Below are 21575 nucleotides of genomic sequence, written 5' to 3' on the forward strand. Positions count from 1 at the left end.
AGGGAGCGGGAAAAGAGGGGAAAAACGGGAAAAAATGGGCAAAACAGGACGTTTAGAAGTGGGAAAATTAAAAAGGAAAAATAAAGGAGGAAAGCGTAAAAGCCAAAGCCGTGTTTCTGCCCGGTTTCGAACCGGGGACCTTTCGCGTGTGAGGCGAACGTGATAACCACTACACTACAGAAACCCGCTGACAGCCGTCCAACCCCATAGAGACATGAAGTAATGATTCCGGGCTCCGGTGCGGGATTCGCAGATGCGGGCCGCTCCGGACCGATCCCGCGCCGGTTCCGATGAGGACAGAGCGCGGCGGGTGACAAAATAAAGGGAAAATGTAAAATTGATGCTCCCGAAGTGGGACTTGAACCGTGATCATACGATTGAGAGCCGCGCGCGCTACCGACTGAGCTACCCGGAGACGGAGCAGTCGGAAGTCACGCCCCCTAGAGCGCCCACCCCGTTGCCTAGCGACAGGAAGGCCGCTTCCGGTCAAGTGCTGCGCGGAGGGGGCGTGGCTTGCATTAAATAGGACGGAAGTTCCGGTCCGGTGGTACTGGAAACGGGGCGTGGCTTGCGGCAAAGGGGACGGAAAGCGGAAGTGCTGCCGTTGGTTGGCGGAGTTCGTACCATAGAGGAACGACGGCGGCGGTGGGAGGGAGGGAGGTAGAGCGGCCCCCGGGGGGAGCGGCGAGGGGAGCGGCGAGGCCCGAGGAAGGAGCGGAGCCTGCGGGGGGTGCGGGGCCTCGAGGCGCGCCCCAGCGCTTTGCTGTGGGGCAGGAGAAAGGCTTCGGGGCAGGAGGAAGAGGGCCTCGGGGCCTCCCCATGGAGGCGGTGGGCGACGACGGGGCGTCGTCGGGGCGGCTGAACCCGGTGGAGACGCTGCAGGAGGAGGCGATCTGCGCCATCTGCCTGGACTACTTCGTGGAGCCGGTGTCGATCGGCTGCGGGCACAACTTCTGCCGGGTTTGCATCGCGCAGCTGTGGGGAGGAGGAGGAGAGGCCGAGCTGGAGGAGAGCAGCGGGGCCGCGGCGCTGGAGGAGGAGGAGGAGGAGGAAGAACTGGAGGAGGAGGAGGAAGACGAGCTGGGCGAGGAAGAGCTGGACGTGGAGCAGGAGGAGGAGGAGGAGGATGGAGGCGGGGAGGAGGAGGAGGACGACATGTGGAGCGAGGAGGAGGAGGATGGAGAACTGTGGGAAGGTATTGGGGGTCGGTTTGGGCCTGCCCTGTTGGGTGTCTTTATGGATGGGGGAGGGAATGGGGGGCACCCTCTGCCGGTTTGCAGATGATGCCAAGCTGGGGGGATGTATTGATCTGCCTGAAGGTGGGGGGGGGGGCCGAAAGAGGGGTCTGGATTGGGCTCGATGGGCTGAGGGCAGTGGAGTGGAGTTCAGCAGGATCTGCACTGAGGTCACAGCAACCCCATGCAGCTGTACCTGGGGCAGAGTGGCTGAGAGCTGTGTGAGGGAAATGGATTCGGGGCTGGATGTGAGCCTGCAAGAGGCCAAGGAGGCCCATGGCATCCTGGCTTCTGTGAGAAATAGAGCAGCTAATGGGAGCGGGAAGTTATTGTCCCTCTGTGCTGGTGCTGGTGAGGCCGCCCCTCAGTTCTGTTCCCAGTTCTGGGTCCCTTCTTGCTACAAGAGGCCCGGTGGGGATGGTGGGGGTTGGACTCGATGATTCCGGAGGTCTTTTCCAACCTTGATGATTCTGTGATCCTCAGACCCCGTGGAGGAGGAGCTGTGGGACGGAGGGGTGCAGGGAGAGCTCTACTTTGGGGACGATGATTACGATGAGGATGTGATGGAGGAGGATGTGGAGGAAGAGGAGGAGGAGGAGGACGAAGCTCAGAGCCCTCCGCCCCCCGTCCTGCCTGCCCGCCCTCGCCGCCTGCAGACCTTCACCTGCCCCCAGTGCCGCAAAACCTTTTTCCAGAGGAATTTCAGACCCAACCTTCAGTTGGCCAACATGGTGCAGATCATCCGGCAGCTCCACCCTCACCCGCAGCGCCTCGCGCCGCCCGCCGGCCCCTCAGCCTCGGGGGGTCCTGGGGGGAATCCGGGGATCCTGGTGGCAACGGGAGGTCGGGGGTGTCCGAATCTGTGCGAGAAGCACCAGGAACCCCTGAAGCTGTTCTGTGAGGTGGATGAGCAAGCGATCTGCGTGGTGTGCAGGGAGTCGCGGAGTCACAAGCATCACAGCGTTGTGCCCCTGGAGGAGGTGGTGCAGGATTATAAGGTGGGGTTTGGGGAAGGGTCACGGTGGGGATAATGGGTGAGGTGGGGTTTGGGGGAGGATTGCTTGGGGGAGGATTATAGTGAAGGAGGAGGGATTTGGGGGATGGGTTGTGGTGGGAGAGCGGAGGCTTAAAGGGAAAGTGAGGTTGGGGTTGAGCTAGGTGCGTCTTGCTGGGCTGGTTGGGTTGGAATCGTGGGAGGTTGGGAAACCATACGTGGCTGTGAGGAGGTGGAAGGGTCTGAGTACCCATTTTCTGACAAAAACCCACCTTCCCAGCACAGTTCCTCAGAGAAAGCAGAAGGGAAGTGGTGTGAAAGTTGGCTCTGAGGTTCCGTTTTCAGCTCTGCCACCAAATTAGAGACAAAATGAGGACAGAGGAGATTGCCCCTCCTCTGACAGGGTTTGTTGTTGAGTTGTGTTTCCTTCCCTCAGTACAAACTCCAGAGCCACTTGGAGCCACTGAAGAAGAAGCTGGATGCGGTGTTGAAGCAGAAGTCGAATGAGCAGGAGAAGATCACAGAGCTGAGGGTAAGAGCTGAAGGTTTCTGTGCTTCGTAGAATCGTACAGAAGAGTCATCGGGGTTGGAAAAGACCGCAGAGATCCACAAAGTTCCAGCCATCAGCACTGCTGGGAGTTGTCCTGGTGGCTGAGCAGAGAGAGAAGCTTTGCTGCTGCTCTGAGCTCTCAGAGGCTTCGTATTCCCTTTCCTGCAATTATTGGGCTGCGAGGGCTTGGAAACGGTTTCCCAGTTGAATTAGAGCTTAACGAGAGAGCTGTGTGCCTCAGTGTTGGGTGGGAATTGGTGGTTTGGGAGCCGGTATCCCTCTTCTGAGTTGAGGATGCTTTACATCTCTAAACCCATGCAGATTTTGCTCGGTTCTGGCTGTGGGGCGTTGAGGAGACACACGACCTTGTGGTGCGTGATGAAACTGAGGGAAGCACAGCACAGCACCCCACCGAGGAGCTGATTTCTCAGCGCCCCCCTCTTGCAGCCATTCCCAGAACGCTTTTTCCTCCCTCTGCAGGAAAAGATGAAGTTGGAAATCAAAGAATTCGAGTCCGATTTCGAGGTGCTCCACCAGTTCCTCATCGGGGAGCACGTGCTGCTGCTGCACCAGCTGGAGGAGCGCTATGAGAGCTTGCTGGCCCGGCAGAGCAGCAACATCAGCCAGCTGGAGGAGCAGAGTGCAGCCCTCAGCCGCCTTATCGCAGAGGCAGAAGATAAGAGCAAACAGGATGGGCTGCAGCTGCTCAAGGTCTTCTTCCATCCCTTTCCTTGTCTTTATGGCAAGGCGATAGCACGATGATGGGAATAATGCTCCAGAGAGCTTCTGTGTCGCAAGAGAGCCTTTAGTCGGTGGGCTGGGTGTTTCCCCACCCCTCCTTGTGGTGGTTTTTGAGGGAAGATGGCAAGAGGAGGGGATGAGAGAGAGATTTAGGGTCTGCTTGAGTGAGGAAAGCCTCCAGCAGTGTGTGGGCTGTGCCTTTAGTGCTCTGTTCCCTGTGGGGAAGGGAATCGTCCTGGCTCAGTGCTGAGTTGTGGCTGATAAGAGGATTTATTGGGAGCAACGGTGGGATTGGCATCAGTCCTCCCTAATCCTTTCCTTCTCTTTCCCACCTTGCTGCCTCCTTCCCACAGGACATCAAAGGCACTTTTATCAGGTCAGTGACTTTGTTTGCATCTTTTCAGTGTAAATAACTGTTGTTTTTTTTTTAATGTCAAAAAAGCATTTGAGCTTTTTGTTTTAAATCCTGTGTGACCAGCACCGTTGGGGCCTGGTAATGCTGGGGAAAGCTGCGTCCTTACTATTGGGTGATGGAAACTTCTGCCTGATGGGGTGTAAATGGGATCTGGAGAAAGGATTCTCCACGTCTTGGCAGACAGACGGGCAGTGCTGGGAGTTCTCAGCCACGCTGGGATTCTCAGCCACGCTGGATGCACGTGGCTCTGTCTGCTGGGTGGGGGAGGCTGGCTGCACCAGTGCAACCAGTTTGGCCGATCCGTGCCCTGCTCTGGTTTTTCCAGAGCACATATAGGCTGCACGCAGGCCTCCTCTCTTCCTTTCTGCTGCTGAAGTTCTCTGCTTTCCTTCTCCCCTCCAAAAACAAGATGCGAGAACATCAAATTCCAGGAGCCCGAGATGGTGCTGGTGGATGTGGGGAAGAAATACCGCAACTATTTCCTGCAGGACGTGGTGATGAGGAAGATGGAGAAAGCCTTCAGCAAAGTCCCCCAGGGTGAGAAAGTCCTCTTCCTTCCACAGATCCACCTACTCGGGATGGGGTTCCTCCTTGGATCCTTTCGCTTGGGATGGGATTTCCCTTCCAGCTCTGTCGGGGTTCCCCTTCCAGCTCTGTGCTTCCAAGCTGTGCAGCCCTACGGTCCTTTAGGAAAAGCAGCATCCCTCTGTTCTCCCCGTGCTTTTTCCCTTTTGCCCTGTCCTGGGTTTTCCTCTACTGTAGCTGCTGCATAGAACTGGGAGCGATGTGGATCTGGATTCACTGTAAACGAGGGATGGGCGCCTCAAGCTCAGCACGGCGCAGATATGAGCCCAGATGAGGATTTAGGGCTGGGATACAAGGGGGGAAAAAAGTGCCGGGTGGCCCCCAACCCCACTCTGCCTTCCCTGCAGCCGACATCACGCTGGACCCCGACACCGCGCACCCTCGCCTCAGCCTCTCCCTGGACCGCCGCAGTGTGAAGCTGGCAGAGCGGCGCCAGGAGCTCCCCGACAACCCCAAACGCTTCGACTCCGATTACTGCGTCCTGGGATCCCAGGGTTTCACCACAGGCCGCCACTACTGGGAGGTAGAAGTCGGGGGCAGGAAAGGTTGGGCGGTGGGGGCTGCACGCGAGACGGCGAGACGTAAAGAAAAAACCATGGGGCCTCATCAAAAAAGGGAGATCTGGTGCGTCGGCACCAACGGGAAGAAGTACCAAGCGCTGACGGCCACGGAGCAGATGGCTTTGTCACCCGGCGAGCGGCCGCGGCGCTTCGGCGTCTACCTGGACTATGAACGGGGTCAGCTTTGCTTCTACAACGCTGAGAGCATGACCCACATCCACACCTTCAACGCTTCCTTCCACGAGCGCATCTTCCCCTTTTTCCGAATCCTGGCTAAGGGCACTCGTATCAAAATCTGCACCTGATGGCCCTCTAGCTTCTGATTTTTTTCCCCTTTCCCCCCGATCCCCATCCTTTGGGTCCCGCTTTGGGACCCGACGCTGCACTTGTTGTCTCGCACCTGCTTGCTCACAAGGCCTCTTCCCTCCTCTCCCCTGTCCCAGCCTCTGTCCTCGTCCCAGCTCTTCTCCGGGGTCGCGATCCCAGGCTGGTTTGGTTTGGAAAAGGGATCCAATCTCCTCGCTGGAGGTTTTCCCTTCAGCTCTTGGTGCTACGGGCTGCCCTCTGCCTTTCCCAGCCCTCTGCAGCAGCTTTGCAGCGTGCCGTTCCCCGTTCTGTTTAAAGCCCGCGGTCGAGCTTTGCGTTGTTTGCTCTTTGGTTGCAGAGCTCGAGCTGAGGAGCTGGCTCTGTACGTCCTGACACCCATCATCAGCTTTTCACTCAGGCGCACCAAGGAGCCTCGTTTCTTTTTATTTTCCAGTTCTGGGGCACCACCTTCTGCCCCCCCTCCCACCCAGCCGCCATCCGGACCTCAAACCTTCCACGTCCTCCTTGTTCTGCCGCTTTGCCCACCTTCCCCTTTTGCTCCTCCTCCCCTCTCTGGGGGTCTCCAGCTCTTCCCTCCGCCCCGTCGTTCCCTCGCCAACCATTTCTTGTGGGCCTGGCACTTTATTTAGGGCCACGTAGGCCGGGGAGGGTGCAAAAAATCAGGCAGCTTCCACCTCTGAGGCCGCTCAGAGCGCAGCGCCGCAGCGGTGGGAAGCAGCTTCGTTTCCCCTCGCAGCTTAAGAGCTCTCTGAGGTGGGGATATTTATTTTCTCTTCCCTTTTCTCAGCTGCTGTTGAATTTTCAGCTGAATCCTGTCCCACCAGAGAGACTCTGATCGCACCCTGTTGTGTTTTACTTCTTTTTGTTGGTGGATTGGTATTTTTTTTTTTTCCTGTTGGCGTTACAGAGCTAGTTCAAAATATTTTTGGCTAAAATAAGAATTAAATGGAGATCTAGTTTTTTGAAATGTCAAGAAATAATAATAATAATAAAGAATAAAGTTTTAAAGCTGAGCCTATTGCTTATTGAGAGCCCGCAGTTGGTGCAGCCCCACCTGTTAACTCCTGCTGGTAAGATGTGACTTAAGCCTTGCATCATTTATCTTAAGGTAATGAGTTGTAATTGGGTTTGGGCTGTTTCCCTTCAGCACCTTGTGAAGGCATGGAGGCTGCTGGGTGAACCAAGCTCTGTGCTACCACTTCTTCTGCTCTCACAGCATCTTTAGTGCCTCTATTGGTGGTGGTTTCTTTTTGTCCATGGCTCTACTTCCCCAGGTCTGCACTCACTGTGGGCTGCTACTGCTCCACAAAGGGCTCAGGGAGACGTTTGAGTCCCTTCTTCCAAATGTGAGAGGAGAGCACCGATGTCCCCATCCTTACAGTTGTGGGCACTTGGTGCCAAGTCCAGAATGGGACATAAGGCAGCCATGAGCTCAACAGAGCGCTCTTTTATTGAGGTTTGTGCATAAAATCTGTGTGCTGTTACCACGTCCTCATCTGGTTCCAATGGTGACTTGCCACACCCGGACGAGGTTATCTGTGTAGCCAGCAAACAGCGTCTGAGGAGAGAAACGGAGGAAATGGATCAGGAAGAGACAGAAATCAGCCTTCAGGGTACGAAGGTAAAGACCTCAGGAGGCAGCTCCCCAAGGCAGAGGTGCTGGAAGGAGCTGGGAGCTTTAAGGCTGCGAGGAGGAGGGGATGCTTCTACCTGCCCATCCGCAGACCACGCCAGAGAGGTGCACTGGGGTGGCTCAGCTTTGCTGCTGGTGCTGATCACCTCCTGCTTCAGCTCATCCACGATGATTTTGCCTTCCAGGTCCTGTGCAGGACAGAAGAGAGCGTGAGGGGATTCAAGTTCCTGCAGGGAGATTGTTGTAGCCAAACCCAACCCTTCTAACTCACAACAGGCAGTGGGGTGCTCAGAAACAGCCTCTGGGTTTCCCCACAGGGATGCAGTCAGATGGCATCGAAGTTTCATCACAGCAGAGCAGTGGCTGTGCCCCACAGATGCCCCACACCACCCTCCCGGTGCAGGGGATGAGGACAGTGCCCCCAGGGCGACCCATCCCACGTGACCAGAAGGGCTCTGCACCACGAGATCAGCAGGGATTTCGACTGCAAAGCTGCCCCCAAACCCACAGGATTAAGAAAAGTGGTTCTATGGGGAGAAAGGGGGCCGTCCCATACCCAGATCTTGATGCTGGGGCCGGTAGCAGCACAGAGCCAGTAGCGGTTGGGGCTGAAGCACAGCGCGTTGATGATGTCCCCTCCATCCAGAGTGTACAGGTGCTTGCCTTCGTTCAGGTCCCACAGCATGGCCTGGCCGTCCTGGGGGGCAGCAAAGAGGAATCACAGCAAACCATCAAACCCGTGGCTTCGTTCCAGTTGTCCCTCTAAAACCTTCTGGCATGGAAACAGCTCTCGGTTTGTGAGTGAGATGTGGGTGAGTTGTCACAGGATAACAAGAGGCGCAGCACTGAGCTGTGAGGACACCAGAACAGGCTGCAGTTCAGCCTCAGTCTCCCCCCAGGGTGTACCTTGCCTCCAGAAGCACACAGGGAGCCATCAGGGGAGACGGTCACCGTGTTCAGATATCCTGTGTGGCCAATGTGGTTTGTCTTCAGTTTGCAGTTAGCCAAGTTCCAAACCTTGACGAGGGTACAAAGGTGGCAGGGTCAGAAATACGGAGGAGAAAACAACCAACCCTCTCCTGATCACTGCTCAAATCCTCCCCAGGACGTCGCACAGACCCCAAAGGAGCCGCTCCTCTCACCTTCACCAACTTGTCCCAGCCACAGGAGACAATGATGGGGTTGCTGCTGTTGGGGGAGAAGCGCACGCAGGAAACCCATTCGGAGTGGCTCTCATCCTGAGGAGAGGAACAGCGCTGGGTTGAGAGCAACGAAAAGCATCCCCAACCCGAGCTGCTGCATCCCACCGCTCCAAGAGCCCCTCATAATTGCAGGACGTGTCCTCAAACCCCCCAGAAAGAAAGGTCAGCAGGTCACCGTGTCACTTCGAATCATTAGGCCGGAGCTGGCAGCTGTGGATTATGGATCGAAACCAACACAGCAAGGAGAGAAACGTGGGAACACGGCCTCAGAAACGAGCAGAGAGGGGGTTGTTTTCACAGTGTGAGAACTCAGACCCGCTGCCTCACCTGCACCGTGTATTTGCAGACACCCAAAGTGTTCCAGAGTTTGATGGTTTTGTCCCTGGAGCCCGAAACGATCTGACGGTTGTCGGAGGAGAAGGCGACGCTCAGCACATCCTTGGTGTGGCCAACAAAGCGGCGCGTGGTGGTTCCTCTGCAGGGACACCAGGAGGGTCACACGGGAGGGACAAAGCTCAGCGAAGCACAATTAAATTAATTAAGCCTCCCATCCATTGAGGAGATCCTGCTGCACTGCCTGAATTCTGAATGAAAAGCAAGATAAAACGGGGCAATCTGCACTTTCCATCTGGGTTGAAGAGTGCTGGCTCCTTTCCTCCTTCCAAATAGGAATGCTAAAGGGTGCCAAAGCTTTTGATATGGGATTGCAATAACCGTGAGGAGTTTAGGATATAAAACTCAGCTTCTATGGACACAGCAGTGTAAATGCTGAACGCTTTTGGAGGGCTGAGGTAGTTCTGCTTCCTGAGTTTCTTCTCCTCCAGCACACCGAAAATCGCAGTGAAAGAAGAGCTGGAGCTGCTCCAAGCTCACTCCAAACTCTGCATCCCAAAATCACACTGAAAGAAAAGCCTGCTTGCTCCTGTCTGTACCCCACAGTGATGGGGTACAGATGGTGAAGGAAGAACCAAACCCCCTGTGCTGCTCCACCTGCTCCTCTCCCATCATAATTGCAGGACGTGTCCTCAGATCCCGGAGGATCAGCACACTGTGTCAGGTGTAATCACTGGGAGAGGGAGCTGAGGGAGGAATCGCTTCGGTCCTCCCTCCCAGCAGGATTTATCACCCAACCTAAGAGGAACTCACCTCATTTTCATGCTGCATTGCACACCTTTCACCCACCTCAACCCCCAAAGAAAGCAGAGAGCCCAGCTCTGCCTCAAACCCCTCCACCCCAAAGCCCTTTTTGTCCCCAGGACTCACGTGGTGAGGTCCCACAGCCTCAAGGTGCCATCCCACGAACCCGACAGTGCAAACTGCCCATCGGAGGAGATGACCACATCGCTGACAAAGTGTGAGTGGCCGCGCAGGGCGCGCTGCGGGATCCCATAGTTGGTCTCATCGCGGGTCAGCTTCCACATGATGATGGTTTTGTCTGGAAGGGGGGAAAGGCAGCACCATCAGTTCCATCCCTTCTCATATTCCTGTCCTCACAGGGTTTTATTTCCCCCATAGCAATGTGAAGGTAACACAGAGCACCCTTTCCTCTCAACCCTCCAACCCCTCCCTATGTCCTCATACACAGCAGCCTCCCCACCCTGCAGCTCCCTGTCCCTAAGCCCTGTACACCCTATCTCCACCCTTTCTCGCACCCATGGTTCCCCCCCAGCCCCCTCTTCTACCACTGATGGTCTCCCCTTATTCCCCTTCAGCTCCCCCGTAGGCCCCACAATTCCCTCCCCGCCCTGCAGCTCCCCGTCCCCAAGCCCTGCACCCTCCATCTCCCCCCTGCCATGGTTCCCCCAAAGCCCCTTCCTCAAGCACTGTTGTCTCTCCTTATCCACTTTCATTGTCATCCCCCATAGGCCTCCCAGTCCCTCCTCTCACCCCCACATTCCCATATTCCGCCCCCCCCCATTCGGACCAGGCCCGAACCCTTCAGGCGCGGCCCTCACCCCGCGACGCGGAGAGAATCATGTCCGGGAACTGCGGGGTGGTGGCGATTTGCGTCACCCACCCATTGTGGCCCTTCAGGGTACCGCGGAGGGTCATCTGCTCCGTCATGGCGGCGGCGGGACGGGAGGATGGCAGCGGATTCAATCGAGGGCCCGGCCCGATCCGCTCCTACCGCCTGCGATGGCCGCCAGCGCGGAGAGAGAAAGAGGGCGGTGACTTCCGGCGGAAGCGGAAGTAGCCGCTGCGTTGTACGGCAAGGGGGTCAAGATGGCGGCGCCCATAGGGGGGCACGCTGAATGAGGGAATGGGCTTTGGAGGCGGACAGGGAAGGCTTTTCTCTGCCGCAGCAGGGACACGTGGTGCGGGCAGGACAACTTCTTTAACATTTTCTATTATTCAGCCTTTCATATTTAATATTTTTATTATCCCTGTTGTGCCAGGACAGGGAAGAGCGGGGCGTGCAGCCTGTGCTCATCACCTGCAGCTGTCCTGCATCCCACAGCCAGTCCAGCTTTGTGATGCCCGAGCAGGATCTGACCCAGGAAGGCAAACAGGGAAGCACTGTGTCCTCCTCCCTTCCCCTTCCCTTCCCATCCCTCCCACGCTGCTGTTTGGGGGCTGTGACCCCTCCCCATTGCTCAGCACCCATTCGAGTGAGCAGTGGTTGATGGTGATATTTACAAATTTTTGGCGTCCTTTTGTGTTCCGCCCCCATTTTGACTCATCAGCCTTTTTCTATCTGTCCTTATCAGCAGATCATTCTTATTATTAGATCTGTCTTTTTCCAGCAACAGTTTTGCATTTTCACCTTGGTTTTATCACCTAATATAAAACTTTTTGTCTCTATTTGATGATACACAGATAAATCCCTAAAGCAGGAAATAATTCAGTCTTGGCCCTTTCTAAACCCATTTAGGCTCATATTTTTTGCAACATTCAGCCAAGACGCCTCCAGAGCCAGGAATAACACATCTTGAAGTGCCAACGTGTCTTAAAATCCAGAAAATTGCCCCAAAACAGGCATGACTCATCAAGCGCCGTAGTGGGAATGATTTGCTTGGATGACCCCGTAGGTAAGGAGCCATTTGTTGGACACCACCACGTCGTTTCTCACAGCCCTGTGAGCGCAGCTTCTCGAATTTCACTCCAGACGTTCCAGATTTGGAGACCTCAAATGGCAAAGGTGAAATGGGCGTCAGCTCTCCAGGATGAAGGAATCTCTCCCAGGGTTTTCTGCTGGATCACAGCAGGAGGATTTGCTTTCCTAAAGCATTGAGTGATGTGAAGAGCCCAGATTGGAGCCAGCGGCCACATTCTTCTAAGGGAAAACCCTTCGGGTGCCCCTACGGTTCCCTTTCTATCACCATAACGAACCCCTTCTCCATCCACTCATCCCCTTTTGGGTTTGGAGGTTGACAAATCCCTTCTGAAATTCTTATATTGCACACGTATCCTTCTTTGTTTACTTCTGAGGCAGCAAAGGTCCCCAGTGACTTAATTCAGAGTGAGATCAACAACCTTAGACATCCTTTATTAACTTCACATCGTTTCATGTTGTTCAGCAGCAAAAAAGAAATACAGGAATAGGAGTTTATCTGTGGGAATGCGCTGCATTTTTGTGCTTGTTTGGCTGATTGAAGGAAGCCAGGAGGAAATGCTGTGAAATAATCCCAAATGCTGAGAAACTGCGGGTGGGGGAGGAGGTGCCCTCTGTCCTGATGAGCAGGAGGGGGAAAGTAGAAAGGAATAGGCATGAGCTCATTTCATATCTCTTTATTTTAGGGCATTGCTCAACAGTGCTGTCACGTTATTTGGGGCCAGGAGTGGCTGCTGCCCCATTGGTGCCCAGAAACCAGCGCTGCCCCATTTGGGATTGGGGTCTGCTCACAGACCACATCCTCCAACCAACCCATGGCTGAGAGCAGAGAGGCGACCAGCTCTCCCCTCCATTTCTACCCTTCCCTGCAGAAACCTGTTCCTGTCTATACAGGGCTCCCCGTCCCTCCTGCCATCCTCGGCATTTAGGTAGGCTATAATTAGGCTCTGGGAACGTCCCCCTGCTGCCAGCACAGCTGTCGTGCCTGCAGTGACCCCTTCCAGCTCCCTGCGGACACGCAATCCCTCCAGCAATCCTAAATACCCATTTCCTGCCCTCCTGGGACAAACTGGGAGCTGCCAAAAAATCTCCAGCCCCCCACGGACGTGACCATCACAGCAGCAAGGAGCAAAGCAGGCACAACGTGACCAAGGCGCAGGTCGGGGTAAGCCTTTCTCTTTCTTCCCACAGCCCAGGATTTGGGGGGATCCTATTGGCTCTGTGGGACCTGGGAGATGCAGGAGAAACGCGATCCGTTTGCGGTAGCGAGGAGCAAAACAACCTTTTAGAATCCTGTACCTGAATCCGACAGCACTGGAAAGCAGGGGAAGGATTGAAAGAGCAACGGGTTCTTCTGCGTTATTTCACTCGTAGGGAAATGCAACACAGAAATCATTGGGGCTGCTTCCTCTGCTTTCTTGGCACAAATTTAGCTCCTCGTAACAGCGTTTATCTGACTGAGACCCCAGTGGGATCTACAGGGGTAGAACCCAGCAAACAAAGCCTGATTGGTTTCCTATGGGATCTGTTGCCCTTCCTGTGCGATTTGTTGCCTGTTCCCATTGAGATTTCTGCTTTTCCTGTGGGGCTTTTTGCTTTTTCACAGCTTTTTCACCTCCGCCACTGTAGTGAATAGGAATTTTTAGGGCTTTTAGGACACTGATGCCATTGTGAACATAGGGATGAACTCGTAACAACTTCCTGGTGTGGTTTGCATATGGGATAGAGTGGAATTCATGGTGCTGTGGACATCTAAGAGAGATGCCTGAGGGCTGGGCCCTTTTTGTGCCCCTTTTGGGGGTCAGCAGATTCCTTTGATTCAGATATAAATCATCTCAGCCACAGTTTCACCAATCTTCACAGTGCAGACCCAGAAAACCATCTCCAATGACGAAGTCCACAAACTGAAAAGCAGCATAAAACATCAGTGGCCCCAAATATTTATCCCTTCTCCCATTTATTTCTAGGCATTTATCTCCCATTTATTCTGGGCATCAGGAAGGTGGGAGATTCCAGGTCTGCTTGTCTCCTAATTGTGATCTTTTAACGATGTTTCCTCTTCTCCCATCAGGTGGACATTTGGAAGTGGTTCTGATTGGGAAGAGGACGTGATGATGGCATCAGGTAGAGCTCACGAGGTGCTGTTCATCAGCAAACCAATGTTCCAGATCTGTTTTTTTTTTTCCATTTTTCCCATATTTTTTCTCATTCAGGGAAGAGGAACGCGGATCTTGGTGAGTGATTTTCCTCCTGTTTCCATCAAAAAGTCCCTTTCCATGCATAGAGATGGATACACGTACCTCCCACTGATACCCATTTCCTTTATTCTTCCCTTATGTTTACACTTCCCCATATCTTAAACGCATGAAAACAAACCCCACATTAGATAAATTCATGAACAGTGCCATTTTTGGGCTATTATTTTCAATAGAAAAGCATTAAATGGGTGCAGAAGTGCCTCTGGAGGGGACTTTGCAGCACCCACAGAGGGGCGCAGGGCTGAGCGCTCTCTCTGTCTCTCTTCTAGAAGAATGGGACGCAAAAATCAGTGAGTGCCCTTTTTCCCTCTGCCTTTATGGTGAGATCTGAGTGTGGAGGGCCTGAATTAACGCGAGTTCCTCTGTTTTAAGGGAAGCTAACAGAAGATTTTGGTAAGTCGCTTATTTTATTCAGTCCGAATGCACGTCTCGACACCTTTACCATCAGCGATGACCGAGGTGTGTGCATGCATCTCTCTTTATTCCATTTAGAAGAGAGTGACACGGAGCTCGGTGAGTGCCTTGGGCTTCTTGTCAAGGTGCAAAGGTGCAGCAGTGGGGACTGGGAGAAGCCCTTCAGCTCTTGGGTTTGTCGGCATCTGAGTCAGGATGCAGAACTGGAGGAGGAGGAGCAAAGCTTTGGGCATTTTGGGGGTCCTTTTTGCTCCTCTGGGTTAACCCACGTCCATTTCTATGTTATTTCCAGAGGAATGTGACACAGAAGATGGTGAGTGTCCTCTTTGGGGGGGCTGAGGGTTGGCCCAGAGGTGAGCTTCCAGCAAATCTCCCCTTTTTTAATGGATATTCTGATGCCTTTCTCTGTTTTAAGGGGAACTCGTGGCTGAGATTGGTAAGTCATTTGTGGTTACGTGTCGTGTGTGATTATAGACTACATAGACACTATTTGTGCCTCCCACCAATAAAGGCTCTGTGCATCTTAAGCTGGTTCCCATGGGGTTTATCCCTCACTTTTCACACGAATATTGGGGTAAAAACCAACAAAAAGCCAACAGAGGGGCTGCAGAAATGGTGGTTGTTGGGTGACGTTGTTTTCTGAGCCAAGGGGTGGCGAAGCCCATGAGAAATGGTTTCTTTCTTTCTCTTTTTCAAGACAATCTGACTGCAGAGCTTGGTGAGTGCTTCCCTTTGCTCTCTGCTTCGTTTCTCTGCTGGGTTTTTAGGGGCAAAAAATGCTTATTCCCCCCATAAACACACACAAATGTGACCCAACCTGGGCTGGGAGGAGGCTCCGACCCCACAGAACTGCAGGTTGTAATGATTACAAATTGGAAGGTGGTTCCACCAGGTGGAATTCTGACAGCGTTTCTCTTTGTTTTCTCTTCCAGAGGAACGTGATAGGAAAATCAGTAAGTGCCATTTTCCTTCTGGAATGAATTGGGGGGTGATGGGTTCTTGCTTGGGGGGAGAAATCAGTGAATGCATTTTGTTATGTGTCAGAGTTGAAACTAATGCTCATCTGTTTCTCTGTTTTAAGGAAAGCTCACATCAGACCTTGGTAAGGTTTATTCCTATTAAATTATCCCTAATTCTGCAGAAGTGCTGGGTGTGAAGTGGAAAAATGTGTGTATGGAAGTGTATGCATGCACACGTTCATTCATTCCTATAGATGCGCTCATGAGTTCCTATAGATGTAGTCATTCATTCATTCATGTACTCATTCATATATATTTGTATATATTTGCATATATTTGTGTATGTGTGTATGTGTGAAGAGTTTGGGGTTTCCTCTGCTTGAAGATCGGGGTGAATGAAAGCAGATGTCCTTAAAAAGCCTTACTTTTAAAACACAAATGAGGGATGCATTGGGATAATGTTTAAAAACGGAGGTAAAAAGGATGAAATGGGGTAAAATATTGAAAAGAACAGAAAGTTCAGAGAACAGAGGAAAATAAATGATGATTTTGGTTGGATTTGGGCTGCTCTGCATTTCTCCATTTATTTTCTCTCCTTGCTTTCAGGTGACGTTGACACAAAGCTCAGTGAGTGGAGCTGCTCTTCCCCCCCCCTCATATTTAAGAACATTTTGGGTATTTTTAAGGCTATTTAAGAATATTTGGATTTATTTTTTTATCTGAAGAATTGATTTCTGGTGTGTGAGAAACGTGGGTTTATTGGTGAGGATGGAGTAAATTTCCCCCCCAAAAAAGTGGGATTTTGGCTTTTATAGACTGGGAGGTGAGAAATAAAAGCAACGATCTGAGTGTGCTGGGGCCAACGGGTGGAGGAAAGGGAGGTGATTAATATTAATTTTCTTCTTTCTCTTTCCTTCCCAGAGGAACGCGATAGGAAAATCAGTGAGTGTCCCATTTTTGGGGCCAAAACCCCTTAATTTGGGGAAGGGATCCGTGATGCAGGCCGATAATCCTGTTGGTTTTTCCCCCCTTGGCAGCCAAACTCTCAGCAGAAATTCGTAAGTCCTTTTCTCCCCCAATCTGAACCGTTTCTTTGCATTCTCAGACTTGCATTTTTTCGCTGTTTTAATTAAAATAATGGCTTTTTTGTTGTTTGTTTTTCCCCTGTTCCATAGGCAGACTGACTGCGCTGCTGGGTGAGTGGTGCCATTAAATCCACGCGTGGTTTTGGGCTGAAAGCCCTTAAAAACGGGAACTCTGCACCCAGGCAGCTCGTTTCTGTGCTTCGCTTCATTTGCAATGGACTCAAAATGGGGGGAAGTGGGGAAATGGCATTGAGCAGAGCTGCCATCCGAGGGCAGGAGTGTGAAAAATGTGTATTTTAACCTTATTTCCTCCTTTCTTTCCCATTTAGGGGACCGTGACTCCAAGCTCCGTGAGTGCCTTCCTCCTCCTGATTAAACGTGGCTTTTCCTCTCCATGCCCCTAAAATCTCTCCTTTTCAGCACAGTTTTCCCCAAGCTTTGCTTTTCTCTGCCCCTTACATTGATCCTAAATGGGGGTCGTGCTTGAATCCGTGCCTTTCTTCCTTATTTCCTCTCCTGCCTGATGGCAGCGCTGTGTTTTTATGGCATGGCTTCATGGCTCGCTTTGTGCTACGATGCCCCTGCACCTTATTGCACCTTATTGCTGCTACCTGCCCTGTGAACCAGAAGATAAATTGGATGTAAAGCAGATATCCCTACTGATAGAGGATGGCTCCTGAACGACTTCATTTCTGAAAGGGAAAAGAAGGGATCTGATGTAAAGCAAACTTTAATTTTCCCCTTTTTCTTCAGGCAAACTGACGGCAGAACTCGGTAAGCCCTTTTACTTCCCCATTCCCATGAAATAAATGGAAGTATTTATGGAAATAAAGTGGAAATAAACCGATTGATAGAGGTCAGGACAACCTGAAAACCAATTGAAATCTGCTTTTACTCATTTTTCCTTCTTGTTTTCCGTAGCTAAATGCGATGCTACCATCAGTAAGTGCTGCTCCACGTGTTGTTCCTCCACCTCGGGGTGATTTCCTGCTGTTTCAGCACAGAAATGAGGCCGGAATTCCTCAAATCCAACAGAATTCGGGTCACTCGAGGGAATCTTTGCAGATATTGGGGAAATCAAAGCCAAATTTCAAAGGGGGGAGGGAAAACCTCGGGGTGTTTCAGCAGTGCAAGGGGGTCTGATGGCATTTTCTGCTCTCAGGGCTGTTCACAGTGGAACTCGGTGAGTCTGCTGCCTTTCTATGTGTGTTCTTAATTACCACCTATTAGTAGCATTAATAATATGGATCAATATTATTACTGCTGCTTGTACAGATTGCTGCACAGTTATTTGCTTATGCCTTTTTCCACATTGCATTTTTTGTTATCATTTTTATTTATTAGCTTGCATCAATGCTTGCCTTATGCATATTATTATGTTAGTTATTATTATTGGGTGGGATTTATATGATGTGTATTTTATATTATTATATATTATGATTATGAAATATTATAATATATAATATATAACATATATAACCTATAATATATAGCATAATATATAACCTATAATATATAGCATATAATATATAACATAATAATTATGATTATAATTAATCATAAAATTATAATATTATGATTATAAAATATTGTATGATTGCTATATATTATGTTCATTATGTACTATATGCTACATATACATATATATGCTTATATATTATTATATATTATAATATATGCATAGTATATATTAACCATGCAATATGTAATATGATATATATTATATAATATAATTATATATTAATAATATATAAATGTATTACATTATAAATATAATATATATTATATATATAAATATATAATATATATTATAAATTACAAATATAAATATAATAAATATTATTTATTTATATATAAATATATAAGTAAATAATATATAATGATAATATAACATATATTATATATATATAATGATGCAATATCTAATTTATGTAATATTATATATTATAATAACATGCATTATATTATTATTATAACACATGTAATTATTTCTGCCTTTTTCCACGTGTTTCCTTGACCTGATGAAAACCTAAATATCCTAAAGGCAGAATTAAAGAAGTAACGAAACCCCCCCCAAATTGACACCAAATAATTGGAGCTGTGGATCGCATCCATCAAAGCAAATTCGCCTTCAGCCCACAGCAGGAAATTAATGATGAAGGGGTTGGAATTTGGGATGCACAAACGATGGCAAATAACCCCCTTGTGGCTTTTCTCTTCTTGCAGGGCAGCGTCACACCAAAATCGGTACGTGAGGGGCTTGCCTCCACCATTGCAAAGGAGGAAACTGCATCAATTTAATGTTAATGTGCAGCTGGGGTCAAATTGCTGATAATTCACCATCAGTCGTCTATGAATCGACAGAAAAAAGGCTAAATTAGAAAATAACATTTTTCTTTCGTCTCTCTTTTAAGGGGAACTCACTGCAGAAGTTGGTGAGTCTCTCCCCCATCGACGTGAGCAGAAATGGCTCATCAGATACATAATAATCCCTTCTTTCTGCTTATTTTTAGGGGACTACAGCAGGAAACTTCGTAAGTGCCTTTAATTTTCCCCATTAAGGGTTAAATGTAATGAATTTATTTGATGCTTCCATGCGCTGCAGCCACCAAAAGCGTGTTTTAATTCTGAAGGTGATGAGCAGCAAACCTGAGCACCAACACTGCTGGGGGCTGAGGTTTTTAGAGTGGAAATGCCTCTGGGTTTCTGTGCGTGGGCTCAGGGAAACACAGCCAGGAATGAGACCCCAAAATGTTCCCACCTGAGGCCTTTTCCCACTGGGGATTTATTCTTTAAATCCACATTTCTGCACGTTTGAGGGCGACTCATTGAACGTCACAGTTTTGGCAATGTTGAGCAGATATACATATATATTGCTATTAATTAATGAGCAGATATATATTGATATTAATTAATCAGTGATGGCACTGGGAGAAGATCTGAACCACTGAATCCCCATTTCTTTTCTCTTTAAGGGAAGCACGCGGCGGAACTCGGTAAGGAAATTCCCTCCTTGGGTTTGGTTTTCTCTTTTGGGGGGATTTTTCCCCCCCCTTTCCTCCCCCTTTCCTCCCCCTTTCCTCCCCCTTTCCTCCCCCTTTCCTCCCCCTTTCCTCCCCCTTTCCTCCCCCTTTCCTCCCCCTTTCCTCCCCCTTTCCTCCCCCTTTCCTCCCCCTTTCCTCCCCCTTTCCTCCCCCTTTCCTCCCCCTTTCCTCCCCCTTTCCTCCCCCTTTCCTCCCCCTTTCCTCCCCCTTTCCTCCCCCTTTCCTCCCCCTTTCCTCCCCCTTTCCTCCTGCATTTCCCCCCCCTTTGCTCCCCCCCTTTGCTCCCCCCTTTGCTCCCCCCTTTGCTCCCCCCTTTGCTCCCCCCTTTGCTCCCCCCTTTGCTCCCCCCTTTGCTCCCCCCTTTGCTCCCCCCTTTGCTCCCCCCTTTGCTCCCCCCTTTGCTCCCCCCTTTGCTCCCCCCTTTGCTCCCCCCTTTGCTCCCCCCTTCCCCTCCCCTTCCAGCCCCCCTTTTCTCCCCTCCTTTTCCCCTCCTTTCCTTCCCCTTTCCTTCCTTCTTCCTTCAGCTCAGTTGCGTTGATCTGGGATTGTTTTCACATCTCTGAAGTTTTGAATGGGACGGGGGCAATTTCTATTAGACTCACGTTTCAAATCGAAGGCTCGGATGAATAAACAGACCCCAAAAACACAGATTTTGAGCCAAAAAAAATCACCTCAAAATGAACCTGAATGTCTGCGCTGTGGGCTGAGCACAGCCAGGCCCTGATTTCTCTTTATTTCTCTCTTATTTGCAGAGGAACGCGATCTGAAAATCAGTGAGTATCACCCCAAAGCCAGGGGGCTGTGCTGGGCTTCATCCCCACAACGTGAATGTTATAAATCCAATATACACGTATTTATAATTTTTTTATGTTTTATATGTTTAGCATCAGCAGCATTTTAAAAAGGAATAAAATAACCCAAGAATCTTAGCATCAGTAGCAGCACAGCGATGCAGTGTGGATCAAAAGCAGTAATTCCTATTTCTTCGTCCCCTTTTTCCTTTTAGGAGAACATGAAGCAGAGATAAGTGAGTGTTTTCTTCTCTCTTTTATGATGGAAAAGTTCTTCCTCTGTAATATAAAAAATAAACTCAATGATTTGAGGGTTTTTTGGCTTAACCCAAATGCGGAGTGCTTGAAATCCTGCGTACTGAATAGAGAATTTCCCATAGAAAAAAAACCAGCGATTTGGGGCTGGAAGGAAACAGTTCCACTTCCTTGCTGAAAAGGGAATGAAAAGGGGGAAAAAAAACAATCATAAAAAAATGGAGTTTTTTGAGTCATGAAATGGGTTGGGTTCCACGTGGGAACCTGAATGGTGATGGTCAACACTTTGTTTTGGGTTCAGCCCAACAGCATCGGTGTCTCAGTCCTTATTTCTGTATCACTGGTGTTAAAAGCACTGCTTTGAATGAATATATATATTTTTAATTACTTTTTCTTTTCTTTTTGTTTCCTTTTCCTTTTCTTTCCTTTTTTTTTCCCCCCTTTTTCTCCCTGTTTTGCTTTAAGGGCGCCTCACTGAGCTGCTTGGTAAGTGCATCAATTTCCATCAGTAAATCCAGCAACAAAACAAAACATTTTTTTTTGGGGGGGGGAAAGGAGGGGATAAAACACAACATTAATGAAATCAGTGCTTTGGGAAATGAGTAATTATTATTTTTCCTGGAAATGAATGCTTCCTTTTCCCTTCTGTTTGCAGAGGACCGCGATTCCGATGCCCGTAAGTCCCTTTCTTTGCCCCACAGCTGTGATTCCCCCCAATGGGAAAGGCAAAATCCCAGAGTCTGCCCCCAAAATCTCCTCTTTGAGACCACAGGAGACGAGAAAAGGAGCAGAAATGCCCTTATTTATTCATCTCCTTGCTTATGTGCAAAGCCGGGTGACTCTTTTCCGCCGGGCGCGTTGGGAAGAAATGGGCAAAATGGGAGGAAATGAAATTTATTCATTTTTCTTTGCTTTTCTGTTTAATTTTTAGGAGAACGGGACGTCCTCATTAGTAAGTGGCAATTGGGTTTGCTGAGAAATACAGTTGCTGGGGATGTTTGCACTGCAATTGCTGCCCCTGTTGGGGCTTTGTGTTGTGGAAATGGAGTGGCTTCAACAGAAAGAGGAGCAGGATGGAGAAAAATGGGAATAAATGGAATTGTTTGGAAGGAGAAGGTGGAATAGAATGGAAACACTGGGGGAAGAAGTGAAATAGAATGGAGTTATTCTTAAAAAATGGAATTTGGGAAAGGGGAAATGGAATGGAATCATCTGGGGGCAAAAGGGGAAAGGGGATGGAATTGTTTGTGGGGGGGGGGAAAGGAGGAAATTAATGATTTGGGGGGGGGGGGGGAAATGGATTGGAAGTACTTTAAAAATGCAGAACTGTGAAGGTTTCAGCCCATCTCAGAGGGTTTGGTGTCCCTGAGTTCCCCATCGTGACCCATTGAGCATCCTTGGGATGGCACCCAATTCTGTTTTCTCCTTTTTAAGGGAAACTGTCAGCAGAGCTCGGTGAGTTGCTTCCATTTCTC

At 50.1% G+C, this 21575-nt stretch overlaps 3 protein-coding genes and 1 non-coding gene across 10 annotated transcripts; 2 read left to right on the plus strand and 2 right to left on the minus strand.

Annotated features, from left to right (window-relative positions):
* Positions 1–111: 111 nt before the first annotated feature.
* Positions 112–184, minus strand: TRNAV-CAC (transfer RNA valine (anticodon CAC)). The gene has a single exon. It is a non-coding gene; the product is annotated as a tRNA-Val (tRNA).
* On the plus strand, positions 171–6415 carry TRIM41 (tripartite motif containing 41). Its single transcript, XM_052671466.1, has 7 exons — positions 171–1195; positions 1719–2233; positions 2666–2761; positions 3260–3490; positions 3874–3896; positions 4345–4472; positions 4868–6415. Exons 1-7 carry the CDS (start codon positions 820–822, stop codon positions 5383–5385), a joined length of 1887 nt encoding a protein of 628 aa, XP_052527426.1. The 5' UTR covers positions 171–819; the 3' UTR covers positions 5386–6415.
* A 419-nt stretch (positions 6416–6834) lies between these two features.
* RACK1 (receptor for activated C kinase 1) lies at positions 6835–10405 on the minus strand. The gene is made up of 8 exons (XM_052671478.1): positions 10198–10405; positions 9506–9677; positions 8570–8717; positions 8183–8278; positions 7947–8057; positions 7597–7737; positions 7118–7228; positions 6835–6965 (listed from the first exon to the last, which is right to left on the minus strand). Exons 1-8 carry the CDS (start codon positions 10304–10306, stop codon positions 6900–6902), a joined length of 954 nt encoding a protein of 317 aa, XP_052527438.1. The 5' UTR covers positions 10307–10405; the 3' UTR covers positions 6835–6899.
* A 10-nt stretch (positions 10406–10415) lies between these two features.
* Positions 10416–21342, plus strand: LOC128075046 (coiled-coil domain-containing protein 102A-like). Of its 7 annotated transcripts, none has more exons than XM_052671485.1 (26): positions 10416–12223; positions 12326–12459; positions 13366–13418; positions 13508–13528; positions 13822–13842; positions 13925–13945; positions 14045–14065; positions 14259–14279; positions 14899–14919; positions 15048–15068; positions 15532–15552; positions 15847–15867; positions 15963–15983; positions 16101–16121; positions 16340–16360; positions 16764–16784; positions 16932–16952; positions 17173–17193; positions 18237–18257; positions 18425–18445; positions 18524–18544; positions 18986–19006; positions 19807–19827; positions 20061–20081; positions 20566–20586; positions 20756–21025. In XM_052671485.1, exons 3-26 carry the CDS (start codon positions 13406–13408, stop codon positions 20989–20991), a joined length of 711 nt encoding a protein of 236 aa, XP_052527445.1. In that variant the 5' UTR covers positions 10416–12223; positions 12326–12459; positions 13366–13405; the 3' UTR covers positions 20992–21025. The 7 variants fall into 7 exon arrangements, with proteins under 7 accessions (XP_052527445.1, XP_052527443.1, XP_052527442.1 ...); XM_052671483.1 differs by having other exon boundaries at positions 10416–11889; positions 11981–12459; XM_052671482.1 differs by having other exon boundaries at positions 10416–11271; positions 11349–12459.
* Positions 21343–21575: the final 233 nt, after the last annotated feature.

The sequence above is a fragment of the Tympanuchus pallidicinctus genome, unplaced genomic scaffold (genome assembly GCF_026119805.1).
Source record: "Tympanuchus pallidicinctus isolate F22 unplaced genomic scaffold, pur_lepc_1.0 scaffold110, whole genome shotgun sequence".
In the NCBI taxonomy this organism is placed as follows: domain Eukaryota; kingdom Metazoa; phylum Chordata; class Aves; order Galliformes; family Phasianidae; genus Tympanuchus; species Tympanuchus pallidicinctus.

Coding starts and splice junctions, on each gene's coding strand:
- TRIM41 (XM_052671466.1), top strand. CDS start 820: ATGGAGGCGGTGGGCGACGACGGGGCGTCGTCGGGGCGGCTGAACCCG. Junction 2,234..2,665: donor AGGTGGTGCAGGATTATAAG/GTGGGGTTTGGG, acceptor TCCTTCCCTCAG/TACAAACTCCAGAGCCACTT. Junction 3,491..3,873: donor ATGGGCTGCAGCTGCTCAAG/GTCTTCTTCCAT, acceptor TCCTTCCCACAG/GACATCAAAGGCACTTTTAT.
- LOC128075046 (XM_052671479.1), top strand. CDS start 12,673: ATGCAACACAGAAATCATTGGGGCTGCTTCCTCTGCTTTCTTGGCACA. Junction 16,785..16,931: donor CAAACTGACGGCAGAACTCG/GTAAGCCCTTTT, acceptor TGTTTTCCGTAG/CTAAATGCGATGCTACCATC. Junction 19,007..19,806: donor GAAGCACGCGGCGGAACTCG/GTAAGGAAATTC, acceptor TCTTATTTGCAG/AGGAACGCGATCTGAAAATC.
- RACK1 (XM_052671478.1), bottom strand. CDS start 10,306: ATGACGGAGCAGATGACCCTCCGCGGTACCCTGAAGGGCCACAATGGG. Junction 8,279..8,569: donor TCTGCAAATACACGGTGCAG/GTGAGGCAGCGG, acceptor TCCTCTCCTCAG/GATGAGAGCCACTCCGAATG. Junction 8,058..8,182: donor GCTGGGACAAGTTGGTGAAG/GTGAGAGGAGCG, acceptor ACCCTCGTCAAG/GTTTGGAACTTGGCTAACTG.